Source organism: Anoplolepis gracilipes, chromosome 4, assembly GCF_047496725.1.
Source record: "Anoplolepis gracilipes chromosome 4, ASM4749672v1, whole genome shotgun sequence".
In the NCBI taxonomy this organism is placed as follows: Eukaryota; Metazoa; Arthropoda; class Insecta; order Hymenoptera; family Formicidae; genus Anoplolepis; species Anoplolepis gracilipes.
The window spans coordinates 13,126,586-13,144,423 of record NC_132973.1 but is presented as its reverse complement, the minus strand read 5'-3'; the positions used below and the strand labels follow the sequence as shown (position 1 = coordinate 13,144,423).

At 34.8% G+C, this 17,838-nt stretch overlaps 2 protein-coding genes and 1 long non-coding RNA gene across 14 annotated transcripts in view; 1 reads left to right on the top strand and 2 right to left on the bottom strand.

Moving 5' to 3' along the window:
- Positions 1–1,299: 1,299 nt before the first annotated feature.
- On the bottom strand, positions 1,300–10,784 carry LOC140664528 (uncharacterized). The gene is made up of 3 exons (XM_072889700.1): positions 10,734–10,784; positions 9,944–10,484; positions 1,300–9,289 (listed from the first exon to the last, which is right to left on the bottom strand). The coding sequence occupies exons 1-3, from the start codon at positions 10,782–10,784 to the stop codon at positions 8,802–8,804; spliced, it is 1,080 nt and encodes a 359-aa protein (XP_072745801.1). The 3' UTR covers positions 1,300–8,801.
- LOC140664565 (cyclic nucleotide-gated channel alpha-3) overlaps positions 10,316–17,838 on the bottom strand; it is a 159,601-nt gene continuing 152,078 nt past the window's right edge. For all 12 annotated transcript variants that reach the window (XM_072889753.1, XM_072889757.1, XM_072889756.1 and 9 more), the window contains 3 exons: positions 13,690–13,998; positions 10,714–11,062; positions 10,316–10,446 (listed from right to left, as the gene is read on the bottom strand). In XM_072889753.1, coding sequence (XP_072745854.1) covers positions 10,794–11,062; positions 13,690–13,998 — 578 coding nt within the window. In that variant the 3' untranslated portion in view covers positions 10,316–10,446; positions 10,714–10,793. The remainder of the gene's footprint in view (positions 10,447–10,713; positions 11,063–13,689; positions 13,999–17,838) is intronic.
- LOC140664576 (uncharacterized) lies at positions 14,803–17,036 on the top strand. The gene is made up of 3 exons (XR_012046473.1): positions 14,803–15,273; positions 15,777–16,027; positions 16,465–17,036. It is a non-coding gene; the product is annotated as an uncharacterized lncRNA (long non-coding RNA).

Sequence of the window (17,838 nt, the reverse complement as noted above, 5' to 3'; positions counted from 1 at the left end):
ATGCAAGATGTGTATACACTTTCGTAATTTTTGTTAATGCATCTAAGCGGAAGCATGACTCTTAATTGTGTAGGCGTGTGTGTAAAGCTTAAAAATTTCTTATTAATAATTTCAAATGATAAAGAATTAATATAAGAATAAATAATAAAGAAACAATATAATAATTTTAATTTGATATCCTTGATGTTATTGGAATATTTATAATTTAGTATATATCTAATAATATATCTAATATTTATAATAATAATATATATTATAATAATATATCTAATATATCTTATATAATATTTAAAGAAAAGATTTTCTAATTTTTCTCTCTTTCTGAAATTTTGTTTCAGCAATATTTGATAATTTATTATTTATATATATATATATATATATATATATATATATATATATATATATATGTGTGTGTCTTAAAATTATTATATAAATACCATAAAAATGTGATTTATAAGACTAATGAATACATTAGTCTTAATTAAATTAGTTATTGTTTAATTATTTCGTATTTTTTATTGCGATATAAATTCGCTAAAACGCTTTGAAAAATGGGCTAGTTCATTAAATTCCGACATTTACATTTCTGCTTTGATAGCACTAATTTAATGACGTAAAAGTATTGACTCTTTCAAAATATCTTTGTAAATTGCAGTAGAGTACGATATCATATGTAATCATGATGTTATGCCAAATTTTTCAATTGCGAAAATGTTGACTTGTTGATAAATACGATCCGACTGGAATAAAGTTACTTTCCAACTTCTCTCGAAACTTCGTATTGATCGTATTCTGACTGCAACTCAAATTTTATTAGTCTCTGTTCTTTGGGATTGCTACAAGCGAACAAAGAAGGGTCAGCTCGAACCAGTTATGCCCTTTTGTTCGTTTATCAGAAGAAACCGGATTCCAATGATTTTACATACTATTGCGATTCAAAGAGTTACGTAATCGTATTAATAAATGTCGCAAATTAATTGTCGACGTCATATTATATCGTCATTTACTTATTGATATATATTTTTAATCGTCAGTCATTATCAATTTATTATATCTTCCAAATTGTTAAAGAAGAATCAAGTAAGACTTGTTGTATCATATGTCAAGAAATATGTTTTTGTTAAAATTATGTTTTTTATTATTATATTATATTATACTATTTTTCTTAGAACGAAATATACTTTAGTTATGAGAAAAAAATATTTTGAATAAAAACTTTTAATATTCTGATTCTGCGCGTGGGAAACGAGGGAAAGGTAAGAATTGTCGTTCGCGTAAAAGAAAAGTCCGTGTACGGTCTCCTCTTCAATCGTCTATTTATATTTCAGGATTCCTACTGACATCCGATCGTACAGACACTCGCACGCGGGCTTGCGGCACAGCTAAGAGTTTCGAAAATTTAAAAATAACCTTCTATATCGTCGTAGGAGAGAACAGATATACGTGTAGAAATGGACAAAAATGCGTGTGTACAATCACGCACGTACGCAACGCGCCGGGATACGCAGCTGTCACATTTTCATCTTCGAGGGTCGGCGATACCTCCTCCAGTTTTGACATTTCGTTTTAATCGAAGAGCCTGAAACCGTCAAAATTTCGACGAGTCGGATCTTCAATCAGTTGTTGTCATGAAAAGACAAATCTTTCTCTCTCTCTCTCTCTCTCTCTCTCTCTCTCTTGCTCTCTCTCGTCGGTCAATTGCTGCATCTCTTTACCCTTTCTAGATAAAGTTACAGAGCTCGCATTTGCACGTGTTTACAGCATCCAAAGAACCGAACTCGTCGAAATTAAATCGATTTTAATCGGTATTTTTAACATTTTGATTGCTAATCCTTATTTTCACTGTAAACGTACATTAAATGATGAAAGTCAGTTGACGTTCAAAGTCAGCAATCAAAGTGTTAATTGCTAATTGCGCTCACGAACGCAGCTTGCCGTGTGATGTATCTTAACGAATTTTCCCTCTGCTTCCTTCTTTCCTTTTCTCTCTCTCTCTCTCTCTCTCTCTCTCTCTCTCTCTCTCTCTCTCTCTCTCTCTCTGTTTTTTTTTACTTGTTAGTATTATTTACCTTTCGACATAAATGATCGTCGACACGTATCGCGGCATCCCTTCTACCCTTCCCCCTGTCATCGACATTTTGGTCAGTTTTCCGTTAATAGAAGTGAATTTTCGCTTTGATCTCGTACATACATGTCTACATAATCGTTTTATTCGCATTCATACACACACACGCATTCTCCCGTTTTTTCTTCCTTTCACGCAAATATACGTTTTTTTCCACGTATGCGTTTCTATCAGGCTTGTCATCTCTTATTGGGGCGATCGTAAAATTGTACAGAGTGATCCAGACTCGTCGCACGTGTGTATCGACATTTTGCAGAAAAATAATTACTTCAAGATACTTTCAAATGAAATAGCATTGGAGAATATAATAGCATACTCTTTAATTTATTTATTAATTTTATTATATTCTATCGTAAAAGATCGTCATATGATGACGCTAATTGTAAGATATACAATTTTAGCAGTTTATTCTGAATCACCCTGTACATATTTTTCTTTTATATATATATATATATATATATATATATATATATATATTTATATATATGTATTTATAATTGTCGCGCCGCACGCGCGCGTATCTCTATAGTTTTATATATATATATATTATATTCATATTTACAAAAGGTCGTTCGTTAAATGTTAATATTTAATATCGCAACTGTTTTATTATAACTTTATTCCTGAGTAACCATTCATTAAGAGCCTTATCGAGAGACTCATCTCCTCTCTTTGTTTCATTTATAGATATTAGATAGATCATTCAATGTGCTAAGCGCCATGACGTATGATCGAGGTAGCAAAATGAAAAATGCATCTTGAAAATTTTTCTCTCAAAAGTAGGTTCGGATAGAAATCATATGATATACTAACTATAAGCTACCTAGATATTGACCACGTGGCGGTCGAAGACAAGAAAGTGTTAATTTACGTAAAGATGAAAAGTGCTTCATTCTTCTCAAGCAATATACAAATATTTGATTAATGATCGTTAAGATGATTCTAATCTTTTTTGAATATTTCCTAGTTTCTTCAAATGTAGTTAATAGACGTCTTTTAGACTTGTGTGTTGTTTGGTTTATTGACAGATTTCCCATCAAACTGTCAAATTGTATGACTGTTTTAATTAAATATTTATCGTGTGATTCTTGGAAATGTTTAAAATTGTCGTACAAATAAAAATTGTATATGCATATTATTAAAAATTGTATGTATATTAAAAATATCATAATGAATGATTATCTTAAACCATCTCAAACAGAACAATATCAAAGTCGGATTTAATATTGTTACTTAAAATTATTGTAATGTCGATTTGAGACCAATAGATAATTATGCACTTAGGAAAAACAAAAAATTCGTTTTCACATTTTCCTACATATCTCTGTGATATAAAGTAATCGTTTTATAATTTTTTTATAATTATATAAATTTTTATAATTTTAATCTGAAAAAAAATTAAATATCGAGTCTGTTGTATTTCCTAGAGAATACTCTTTCTTTCGCGTGAATCATATGAAAAATCACATCCAGAATTTTAGTAATTTTTTCAATATGAATCATTTAATATTATTCGTATTCTGTATTACTCAGTCAATATTTTTCCAAATTTAGTATTTGCATTTCATCACGAAATTTCAAATAACGACACTTTTAACAGCTTTTGTGTTGCAATGCTTAAATTTATATTTTGAATTTTATTTGTGTATGTACTTGTTTCTGAAAAAAAATATTTTAAGATATGAGAAATGAAAAAATTTTTGTATTATATTTTTAGAAATGTGTGCTTGTCAATACCGATAATATCGATAATATTTCTACATATATTTTCATTATCCGATATGGAATAGCGTAATCGTATTAAGTATTAAGAATTCCATTGCATGCACGATAGCAATATATATTAAAGGTAAACCGATTACTATCGTTCCTAGATCATTTTGTGGAGTTTACGCAGATATAATCGGCTTTGTTCTAATGGAGGAACGCGATATACAATTACGCATGTTTTTGTATTCACTTTGAAATTATTTTTATGTTTTAAAAAAAGTGTTAAAAGTGTTAAATGTACAATTGCAAAACTTTAGTTGTATTCTTGGCACATATAATACGCGCGCAATGTCTCAGTGTATTTGTACGTTTTTTTATATTATTACCTAATAGTATATAATCGTACAATGACATTAAACGTATGCAACTAAAGAAAGACTGTTATAAAACTCTTGGCACTGTATTAATATATATTTGAAATTGGCTGAAAAGACAAAATCCACAAAATGATCAGAATTTTTACCGACACTTTTCACGTAGCAATTATACATGAAAAATTTAGTTGTCACACTACATAATGTCTATTTTGAATATATGCAAAACTTGTAAATTTGGCTTTATAAAAAGTTTACAAACAACACATGCATTGCGATTGTATGCGTAATCATCGAAACGTTACATGAAACTTTTGTTTATGATCGATATGATTTCTTTTTCTAATTGTAAGAAAAAGTTCAGTTGACTTCACATTTGTCATTAAAATTAAAGTCGCAGGTGTGTTAGAATAATGATATTTGATTTTTAAATGTAATTAGGCAATGGAACGTACATTCAAATTGTGAGAAAAGAGACGGTCAAGTGCACAATGAGGGTCGAGTGGTCAATCATTAATGAGTTTTCGTTACGAGTCTCAAGCCTTTCTTCGTAACGAAGCTCAGGCGAAGGATGTAAATCTTTGAGATGACATTCTCTGTACATATTTACTTTGTTCATGTAACACCGATAAATATTTCAATAAACTCAATATCGCGCGCAAACAATCGTGCAAAATTGTTATTATGATAGAAATGATCCAACTGATCATTGAGACAGATAATTGATATCGATCGCATAAATTCGTGTATCCGAATAGTAATAAATGTCTCGCTATTCTCAAAGTTATTTTACATTTTCCTTAGGAATTCAGTTAAACTCAGAGCAACGCGTGACTATCGCAGTCAATGACAAATCGATCAGACGCGCTCTTCAGATTATGACTTAAATTTCACATATTATGTTGTACACATTAATAAATTTAACAATTTATAAATATATTATAAATATTTGCACACTTTTCCAATGTCAATAATAATATTAATAATAATGATGATAATAATATAGTATTATAATAAAATTATGATAAATTATCATCATCATCATCACTTATGCAAATTATCATTACTTTTCAAACTTACTTCATCAACTTTCAAATTTAAAACAAAAATGTCAATAATTTGCAAAATATGTTAATTAATAACTGCATACTCTTGTGATTCCGCTAGACTGAATTAATAAAACATAAGTACGTAATTTGTACATTTAATAGGGTCAACATAGGTTATCGCTAATTATACAATTAAAATTTCAACATATAAATATCACAGCCAGTTAAACAGCGTAAAATATATAGCATTAATAACATTATTTACACATAATCGTAACGTTAAGATGATTAAAATTTTAACAATGGAGATTTGAAATTCTCTAAACGCAAGATATATATACTTTCGCGTAAATTTTCCGAACACCAAATAATAATTATATATAATATATATACAGCACATACATATCGTGTCTACGTGTCTTACGATCACACGTTGCTCGTAGATTATCGTTGTCCACAGTACATGCCGTCAAGAATGGTAATTAAAGTACGCCGATGTACACATACGTACGCAAATCACCCACGTTACATGCATATAAATTTATAATAATGTAGGTAATAATTGTCTAAGTAAGGCTGATAAACGCATTTTTATTCCCTCATAACGAGCCTCCCCCTCATTTTTTCCTTTCTCATTTTTATCAATCGATTTTCCGTTTTTGCCAAAAATCGCACATATAAAATCGTACACGCGATATCGAAAGACGACATATGTAAAAATTGAAATATATTTTTATCTTCTCTTAAACTCTCTTGATATTTAAAAGTAATTCTTAATAAAGACAGAAAGATAATTAAAGGGAGAAGAATAAGTAAAAGAAAAAAATAATAATTCTGTGTAATACATTTTCTTTCTTTAGAATTTTGTTAACTAAAGATGAGATAACTTTGGATGTGCTTAAGAATTTTGTTTCTTGAGAGTAACTCGGTATAAAACTCTTTGGCGAACTTTGAAATGAGAATAACTCTCATTTGATAATTACTCGAGAACTTTAATCTTAAGAGCACATCGTCAATATATTATATAAAACTCTCAAAATTGCGACTTTAAAAAGTTTTGAACATAAAAAGATTAAACTTTAAAATATAATTCTTAACTTTTGTCGCGATACATTTGGTTATCGTGTGCTTTAGCTCGACATGGAGCGTTTTGTGAATTATTCCATAATTATTGATAAATCCAAAAGCAGGGAGGCTCGAATCTCCCTGTCGAATCTTTTGTCTATCTCTCGGGATCTCGCGTACCCGCATATACATATACGGGAGTAAATGTATCTCAACAGTTATCGAAGTCGCCTTAACGTTACAAATCCCTAACAAATTTACAGAGGTGTTCTAAATCAACGTGGCAGTAGAATAATATTCTCCCTCGGCCGCGGAGAGCGCCGTAACTCGAGCAGCGTGACTCGAAATCGCGTCGAACGCACGCTTGTTCCTCGTGAAGCTTTTATTTGTTCGTAGTAAGAGCACTTAATCGCTACGTTTTCTTTTAAATTGAACTATCTCATCGCGATGTTTTTCCCCCACTGTTTCCCCCCTATTTTCGGGTTACCGCGATCTCGCAGCACGGCGGGATCAATTTACTGGATTTACTGATACTTCTCTTAAGGATAATTCTTTACATGGTAATCATTACTCAGCGTGAATATCATACAGATGACATGAGCCCAGTCCCGCGAGATTTACTACACGCGCTGTTTTTCAGTCTAAAGATTGATACCGGTATAATTTTAATGTAGTTTGACAAGTTGACGTACAAATTTGGAATCTTGGAAACATAAAAAGATTGATCTTTTTCTCAATTCTATTAATTTCAAAAACAATAATATTTAATTTTTATCTCTTTTAAATTTTTTTGAATTTTTCACCTCTGATAGTCTTTCAAAGATTCTCAAGAATCTTAGTTTATCATTGAGAGTTCAGATTTGTGAAAAATATGCGAAAATATAATTCTTCTATCATTCGTGAAAACTGATTAACAAGGAATTTTTTCGAGATCATACCGGTTTCAATCGTCGCCTTCGGAAGAATGCAAGAAGAATCAAATTTCTTCCTCGTTCTCCATTTCTGTCGTTCTAATACCATGTTTTGATCTAATTGAAAATTTCAGATATATAGGGATGCTCGTGGAGTTGCGATAAATATTAAAAAAATGTTGACATATAGTAAAGGCTATTCTCTTTATAAATATTAAAAAAAACTGCTGCCGCGTATGTTTTGCAAACGTCCCGTGCGAGGAGAACACGATCTCGCTTTATTTCTCTCTTCTGTTCTCTTTTATGTGATTCGATGGATTTGCGCGTGTATCGTCTTTAAACGCGTCCTTTTTTCTCTTTCTTTTTTTGCTTTGCTGTGGGAAAATGAAATTTATTCGATACGACTGTCTCAAAATACTGCCCACGAAGGTGACGACGATCGTTGATTATCGTGAAGGAATGAAAGATTACTTGCGGGTCTGTTTTAATCTTTCGTTGTTGACCAAACAAAAAAACGATATTCAACAAACGACCACATGTAGAAGCGGAAGTCGGAAGCAGTGATGTAAATGATGGCTTTAGTTGGTCCCGAACATGAATTAGTAGAGAGTTGTGCAAGAATTGTAATTACTTGCGCTCAACTTATGGTTGAGTATTATTCTTATAAATTAATCGAAATAATAATTTAAACAAATCAAGTTTTAATGCAGAAAATGTGGAGAAAAATGATAGAAAATAAAAAAGTTACTTGTTTAGCAGATTATTAATAAAAAGATGTTTCTAATATTCGTTTTGCTTTTGCCGTTTACGTTTACATTCAAACTAATTTAGAAATGCTATTGCAGAACAAAGCGAATTTTAATTGATTTCAATTATGAATATATAAAGACATTATCTTTATTGTTGATAATAATGAAGTTTTGAAAACTAATTTGCACAGTAATTATAATCTTTGCACAAACCGCTCCAAGAGTCGCGCATCGAAACGTGTCGACCGTTGCGTCACGGATCTCAGCTCATGGCAACACTACGCGCGTCGAACGTAATATACACGCTCTCTCCTTCTTTCTTCTTTATTTCTTTTTTATTTGACTCTGCGTCTTAACTATTACAAACTACCTATTAATTAATCTATACGGTTCTATAATGTACGGATCAATTATATTCTGTGGCAGTTTATTTACAGTGCGACTCGCGCCGCGGCTCCCTGATGTTTGCACCATCGATTTATTTAAGCGAACGACGTTTGCCATCGCGCTGACTGATCGTCGCAATTTCGATCATAATAGATTGAAAATCCAACATTGCTGGACCGAGTCAAAGTGAAATCACAAATTCATAATTCAGCTGAAGAAAATGTTCAAGTTCTAAATAAAATTAGTTTCACCCGCTACAGTTGATAATTAATGATTTACAAGAAACTGTATGCGGAATCAGTTAATTAAGAAAATTGTCATTTCATATGCAACGACGATCATTTCATATGCATCGCCTTTTCAATTTCACCCTGCACCCAGCAAGTCATGGGCCGCGGCTCGGTCGCATCTATCCTTATAACGTCGTCTATTTACAGGAACAGCACGATCATGTAATTGAGATATCTGGCGCTAGTGGTACCGTTGAGCTTTGTGCCGCCGCCGTTCTCTTCGTCGTTCTCGCTGGCAGTGTCGCCCTTCGCCTCGACGATGGTATCAAGCCTCTCCATCATGCCCCGCTGAGGATGATGATTGCTCGAGCTTTCGCTCTCAGGGGTCTCGTCGGAGTCAACGTCGATCATCCGATCGTTTACCTGGATCTTCACCACGGCGTCTACCGGATACCTGCTGTTACCCTCGTCGCTGGAAGACGTCGTCGTGCCCGTCGTCCCGCCAGATCCACCGACGATTCCGGCCTCCCGCTCGCAGCGCGGACAGATCTGACCGTTGGACGAGCCCTCGTCGCTCTGACAGCGGAAGCAGATCAGGTCGCCGTCGCTGGAGAAGTCGCAGTGCTCACAATGCACGACGACATAGCCGTTACCTCGACAGAGCTCGCAGATCGGGCTTTCGTCGCGGTCTGTGAGCAAATTGACGAGTCAGCCATGACAGTTGCCTTGTGTAATCTAAGATCGTCGGCCCTTTGAAAGGCAACCTCCGACAGCGGGTGATTCGCCTCGGAGATCGCGTGCGAAACGTCAGCGAGAGATGCGAATGCAAGCAGCAGCAAAATTATCGGTGCATAAAAAATGTGATTGTAACAGGCAGTAGAAAAATTATATATAATAATATATCGTGTGCGTACAAAAAAGGAAATGGAAAGAAAATATTATAGGGTGTTTTTTTTTTTTTTTTTTTTTTTGTATGTACATATACAATGGAAGAATAGACGTAAAATTGTTTTGCAAGCACATTGATAAAAAGAAATATATTAGCCCTATTTAATACTTCCCGATTCTTGTAACAAAATACTCAAGAATTTTAATAAAAGAAAAGAGAAATTGTGATAAGTATTTTAAAGTCTAAATTAACTTTTACAAAAATTTTTATTAGAAGAAGAAAGAATATTTGAAAATTGTGCTTAAAAAATATGCGAGTACAAAGAATCAAAGACCATTATGTGTACCAGTGAGAAATCGGCGAATTATCAAAAAACACCAAAGCCATTGAAATTAATGAAGCAAAGCGAACGAACTTGTTCAATCCTCGGACCAGAACTGGTCGAGGTACTCGCCTCTGTCGACGTCACCTCGATCGCCCATGTCTCTGGCGGTCCATTCGCGCCGTTGCTGTTCCTGCGTTCTGTAAGATCGAGGTGACGTTACCGGCACCGGTTGCTCCGAGTCGCGATGTGATCGAGGTGACGACATCTGAGTTACGCGATCTTGATCTGACGGATGATGGGAGGAACGCGGGGAGATTAGCTTCACTGGACTTTTGCGGGTACGAGAGGTTCCTGGCTCCTGATGCCGATCGTCCATACGTTCCTCAACATATCTCTCGGTGCACGAGCCAGGTGTTTGTGGTCGATAGGTGCAGGTACGCGTCTTCTGATCGCATTCGCTGCACAGCAGCAGATTCGACTTGCTACCGGGTTGCGAGACATAGCCATTGCAGGTACCATAGTAATACTCCTCCTCATCGCTCTCGAACAGGTGCTGGCTCAAGCTACCGATCGACTTTGTGTCGCTAAGGACCTTCGTGTCGTCCGGCTCTTTTTGACTGTTGATTTCGCACCTACCGAAAGTCAAATATGTACGCTCTATCAAACCACACTAAATTAACAAAAGTTAATATCGGCTATGAAAAGTCAGTTTTTTATCGTTCAATAAATATCATTTTACCCTGCGTATATAATATGTATTAGCAATTTCTATAATATTTTAATTAAATAAGAAAATTTCAAAGTATATTATATATAATATATTGATTCATCTAAACAGCTTATTATATTAATATGACTATGATTAATGACAAGAGGAAATAATTTCGTGAAATTATTACTTAGTATCGGTCGCTTCAACAAGGTAATGACATATCCGCTCGATCTTGGTCTTGCCGCGCTCTCGCGGCATTGTTTCTCGTTAAATAATGCTCTCTCGGTTTCTTTCATTGTTGTCCTCGACGCTCGAAGTCGAGCTCGCCCCGCAGATCTGCATCTCAATTTCAGCCAGCCGATGCTCGACTTCCCACTGCTGTTGATTCAGCTTGACGCTCATCGCCGCGTTCTCCGTCTCCAAACATTTCAAACGCTCGCGGAGACGCTGAATCTCCGCCAGCAGAGCTTCGTGCGTGCCGAACAGAGGTGTAGTACCCTCGCTCACCAGCTGAGTCATACTGTTGCAGGTCATGCCTGTATAAAAGAAGACATATCGTTGTTGTAAAAATTTCGTCACATTTTTTCCAAAATTATACTCTTATCTCCATGTAAATTAATATATGCGTGTATATGTATTAATTATATATAATTTAATGTAACTATAATTATTATTTAATAAATATTACAAAAGCGAAATTTAATAAATAATATATTCATAAAACATAATATATGATAATAATAATAAATAATATAATTTAATAAATATTACATAAATGGACAGATAAATAATTAGCGAGAATATGAATTCAGCGAGATTGTTGCAGTTGGCAGTTGATTTATTCTCTGTGTTTTCTTATGAGAATCGCGTTTCAATGCAAGACGTTTAACGTTTTATACGTACTCTTATCTTCTCTATAGTCTATTCTTGCAACGGGACAAGCACGTGCAATTAGCAATCGTTGAAAGTTAGAATAAGAAGTGTAAAAAGCAACAAACGTGAGTTCAACTGGTGTGTATGAATGAGAGATGAATTCTCGAGGAGAGCGAATCACCAGGGTCTTTATGATTCTCTGATGTTGATTAATGTGTACGATTAATTAGTATCTCTTTCTCATAATTCGCACGATAATAGGATTCGCATATAAGATGAACCGTTACATATAGAGAGAGCTGATAGAACGTATGGATTAGGATCAACAAATTGCTCATTAATTTACAAATTATCGTTCTACAATCCGGCTATTTGAGGGAAGAGGAGAAAAGAGGGAGAGCGCGACATCGTCTAGGGATTTGTTTTGATCATGTCGCTTAACATTGCAAAATTGCAGGCTATTTAGAAGAGCGCTTCTCCATATTTTACACATATCCAGAAAGTTGTGATATTTCGCCGGTTAAATCGCTATTGATTCGATCAATCTCGATTATTCGTATATCCGAGTTGTTATCGCCGACAGCAAAATCTGTCGCTTTAATCGCGGTTTTGCGAAATTATACCGAAACGCGCTGTAAACGGCAAACGCTCGATTACCATGAAATTTCCAGTGCGCGAAGAGGCGGGATTTTATTTCCCAAACGACATATAAACGTCGGCAGAGAAACACGTTAAATCGTTACTACCTATCGTATCTATCGGGGTTAATGGTCAGGCGCTATTTTACGAGTGGCGCCGAGCGTCGCTCGTCATTCATTATACCGATGCGCGATATTTCTGAATTTACCTTTTTTTTTACCGTTTTATAGCGGATAAAGCATTGATCGTTTGCACATTCCGCTCGCGTTATTCACGTCTGGTTAGATTTGATGGGCAACGAGATCGCTTTCCGCGAAATTCTAATCTCATCGGCGCGGCGGCGTACAGGATGCAACTGAATCGCTCATTCGTTTACGAAGACGCAATAAAATCTCTTCCGGAGATACACACGACCCTCATGTAGTTCATCAATCATTTTCGTTATAAACAATGATAAGCTCCACTAAAAGTTTATTCAAATATTGAACGGTTAAATTTATCGTGATATAGATTAATTGAGATAATAAACGCGATATAGATGATAACAGGGCGTTTCTGAGAGTGCCACGAATAATAAGATAATTTCTACGATATTGCAGGAAAAAACCTTACTTAGATCCCTTGTCTCTCTTTTCTGTTCTGAAAATACTTCCAGCATAGAACTTATTACGAAACGTTCAATCGAACGTAATGACATCGATAGTTTATGGTACAGACGGCCTTTCTAAAAAAGCTTTTATGGAACGTGAAATATTGATGACTAGAAAGCGAAAGGCTATGAAGGTCTTCCTATTCTCTCTATGTTCGCGCCTCACTTGATCGCGCCAAGTCTTATAATCTATAAGAAACTATGGTTGTGCGTCAGCAGTTTGCGCGAGCACAGCCGTTATCAGCAATGATTTATATACTCTCATATATGATATTATCACGAGAGAATCGTCAGAGAGATAGCGATCGACAATACTTCTAAAATAAATCCAACGTGAAACAGACTCTTTATACGCAGATAAAATAAATTTACGATATTAAATATAATGGGATAAATTTTCCATCGCTCCTGTTACGTTTTATCAACGATCGGAAAATACAATTTACATAATTATTCGCTACAGTTTCCAGTGGCTACAAAATTATCTGCAACATTTTTATCCATACCATTTTGTCGAATCAGCTTAAATATTTAACGAATTAAAAAAAGATGCACTGATTTATTTAAGTCTTTATGCATTATACTTTTCCATTTTTCTTTAACATTTTTTAAATTTCATATAGGTCTAAGCATTCCAGTTTCTAATATTATTCGATTTAATACTTACCAAGTAACATCATTATCTTTCGGTTTCATTAATCAAAATTTAGACTGATTAACTTTAACTATCGATTTTTACATGTCAAAGCGTAGTAGTTACATCCGTCGCTGGCAAGACCGTAAAAGAATCGAGTTACAGTTTATGACGCACAAATACACGTATATCGGATATAGAATGTTGTCCGCGTAAATAGATACGGCAAATGAGAAAAATCCACGTTCGTCCAGAATGGTCAGAGCTCTTTTTGAGAAAGAGATACTTGGGTACTTTTGGAAAAGAGCCACGTATTTGGGGAAATAGGGTCACATATATCGCGAGAAGGGAACGAAAAGGATACTCACCGGAGTGGGTGGAGGGTTGCGTGGCGGCCGATTGCGGCACCCTGGCCGTCTGATCCTCGCTGCTGGGACCACTGCTGGCCGCGCTCATGGCCGGGCTCTCGGCGCCTCGGGCCACGTTCGTGTCGCCCGCGGTCCCCAGGCCCGGTATCACGCGCTTAGCTGTCACCGGACTCGGACTCGGCGAAAACAACGAGGCGGCCGTCGAGTACGCGGTCTTGTAGTCGAGGGGCGAAATCCACATGTCCTCCAGCGACACGCGGCCTCGTGACTCCACCAAACCGGGCGTGCTCTGGCATCTGCCTATGGCAGCTGCAAATTCATACCATGTATTTCACATTAGTTTATGCTCGATTCCTTTTTATCTCTTATCTCTATTTAATTAACATTAGTTTCTAATAATATTAGAAACTAATTATTATATAAATATTATATTTTTTTATTTTTTTAAATCGATATGTTTCTGCAACACCCTCGTGTCTTATTTTTGTTAAATTAAATTTAATTGCATTTAACATTAAATATAATTTGCAAGAATAAAGAAAATTCAAATTAATTGAAAAGAATTCTAGTAATTAACTGTAAAAATTATTAAAAGAACTGAACGAGTTTAAGAAACATTATTTAACATTATAAGATAAGTTGTATGCAAGGCAAGAAACGGAAATACGCAGTTTCATTAAAAGGAATATGTAAATCCAAGAAAAATATTTAATTTGTTCTCTTTCTCTAGTGACTTATTTTGCATAAGAATTAGCATGCAAAGATAATATATGTATATATATTTAGAAATATTAATTACAAACATACAGTAATATTCATATTTTATTTAAGCACCGAGTTTTGTCTTCGATAAAACCGTTTTTACGGGGCTTCATATAAAAAAAAAAAAAAAAAAAAACCACGATATCTCTTCGATGGTGCGCAAAAAGAGAGCTTTGGGCGCTTCGGTAATATTGTATCGTATCAGATTTTTTTCCCATCTTGTTGGAAATGAAACCGCCACGTAAAAAGCTCAATCGTCGGAGTCGTCGAAATTTTCGAAATAGGGGAAAAAACAACGCGAGGGGCTGGCCATTTATTTAGGATATCACTCATTCGCATTGCGAGTTAGCCATGCATCGTGGCATCGTGTTTACGTGCGTCGTGCCCGAAACGATCTATACGTGCTCTCGAATTTCCGCTTTTGGGGTGTGTTGACATTTAACCGACGCACCGACAGAATTCAGTGACATCAATGGTACGTTATTTCGCTTTGACGTGGATCCTTCGATCGTCGGGAAATGTATAATCTTTCGACTAGTTACCATTCTTCGAGTCACTACAAAGATGTATTAAACGTCAAAGAATTTTGGATTGTTATTATGTATATTTCGATTTTTTATGATACTACCTATTTGTTTGCAAATGACGATAAACACACGTAATCATGTTTTGAAGGACATAACATCCAAAATAATAAATAACGAAAATAGCGAAAGAAAGATATTTATGCATTGCTTGTCAAAGTTTAATAACATACGATGAATGACACGACTAACTCTGGCTATTGAAAGCAGCCAGTTAACAACTGATCGTATTATATAGGTTTGTATAGACTTGAGTAAGTTAAAATAAAAATTCTGATAATTAGAGTGACTTTTAAATATCACATCATACAAAGTAAATCGTGAATTAAAAGACTAATTAGTAGACTCGATGGCGGATTAAAAAAAATGGTTATTTCCTTGACGCACGGAGTCTGTTATGTGTGCGCGATTCTTTATAGTTATTATAAAAGTATATAAGTTAGCGTTAGTGCAAATATATACTCGTAACTTTTTGCGAAGTTGCAGTTTTTCATTTGGAAGATATAGAGCTTAATCTACGAAATGTGCCAAGTATCGTGTACATTTTTAAAAACTTATAATGTTAATACGCTATGACGTGTCTTTTTTAATTTTTTAGTTAATTAAAGTACGTTGCACCCCGATACCAACGGCGGATCAATAAGTTCGTCGTATCTCTTGGCATCGCATACGCGTGCAACTTGTTCCTCCTCCCTTATAACTCGCCGCCGTAACTCACGCTACGCATTACACTTATTACAGCGACCTAATTTCTCATACGTCATCCCGACCGACGTAAAAGCACATTGGCTGCGCCCGATGCGCGGGATGAGCACCGAGTGAAAGTCCAGCGTTCTGATAGTGATGAATGGCGCTTGAAGAGAGTTTACAAACGAAATAAGTTTCTACAACGCACTCTGTAAGCGGATTATCGGAAAATGCAACGATGGACTGGCGATTGCTCGCGTTTTCCAAAGAAACGAAACGATATCCCTCTCAAGGAGATACTCCAAGTATATCACATTTCATTCAGCTCCGTCTTTATGGCTTTTAAAATACGGCGTTTGAAAATTATATCTAGTTTTTATTTTCTTTTTATTATTATTCTTATAAACAAAGAAAAAACGGAAGATGTAAATAGAAAAATAAAATTTTTTTGTAATCGTGTATAAAAAAAATAATGCCTGTTTAAAATGATTGACTCTTATTATTAGATTCTATTAGACTTATACATATTTTAATTCTTTAGTGTTTCAATCAATTCTTTTAATCGTATACTTCTCTTTCGTATTTTCACACTAAAGGATAAATTCATTTTAATTTGAGAATGTATGATGTCGAATATTTTCCTCCATTTTTCTTTGTCTTTTGACATTTATGGGTGAACGGCACATATAGCGGTTCAGGGACACGTTTGTGTATATCCGCATATTTATTTACCAAAAAATAGAAAGAGGGCTAGAGGGCTAGAGGGCTTTCAACCTTGTACGCAGAGCTATAGGCCGGTGTTGATCCACGTTGATATCACGGTATGTATTCTGACCGTCGTTTCCGCGTATTTCGGATCAACGAGACGCCCGGAAGGAAAGAATTACTGGGGACTTCTGCAGCCATTTATCTCCATCAACGCGGCATCGACTTTCGTTGCTGAGTACCCTCTGACCCTGTTCATTCTTCGCTTCGCGCTTTTACATGTGCGAAGAATTAGGTCATGAAAACATTTCGCATACGAATGAGTAAATTTCAAGATAGAGATATCGAGATAGAAAAATTCGTCCATTGTGATATTTATGCATTAAACCGTAACAAGACCGTCTAATTTCATCTCACGTTTATCTACCGTGCTATCTGCACGGTTGGGCAAATGAAACGTATGGAAAAAAAAATAAAACAATGATAGTGAATTTGTAATTAAGGTAGCGCAATTTTTCTAGCTGAAAGAATCGTTAAAAAAAAATAATATAGAATTTCGCTACGCTCGTATATTGAACAATCAAAATTATATTAATATAAGAGCTAAAACGAGCTTTTATAAAAGATGTTATAAATAATTATTTGAAAATTAAATATTTATTATAATAATAACATCAATATAGTTGGGACATTTCGACTTTCACTTGAGTTTCTTTAGCCAACAATATAAATAAATAACTTACTTCTAAAGTTATTATTATAATAAATATTTAATTTTTAAATAATTATTTACAACATTTTATAAAAAATCTCGCTGTTAAATTATTTAAAGTTTAAAATATAATTTTTAAAATAAAAGTACACGATGCAAATACATAAATATTATAATTCATTATAATTCTTAAGAAAAAAAATTAGAAATAACACGCTTTATATCGATTATATCTTTTTTTTATTATTGCTTATAAGGGAACAAATAAATGGTACTTGGAAGCTAACGACAGAGTTCTTTATTTTACAGCTCCATCTTAAGATCGAAAAGAGTGCTCGTTCATATTGAAGAATATAGCGTTAAGTGTCTATTAAAAGTTCCACGCTTTGGAATATATCTTTCAAACGCTTGACTGAAGTTCAATGACCGAAAATCTTCAAAGACACTAACGTGGAAATATCGACGATCACGTAGCACGGTGGCGTTGAAAGAGCTCAGCGAAGTGAAGATGCGATTTCGTTGCGCCTCGTTCAAAAGACTTTCGCGTGTTAGTAATAGGCGGAGAGAGAGAGAGAGAGAGAGAGGGAGAGAGTTTAATTAATTAATCTGGAACTACGGCGCGCGCGCAAAAGCAGCCACCCTTTTGCTCACCCTGCGGTGTGAGGTGGCGAAGTTCGTCGTGTTACGCACCAAACTTTC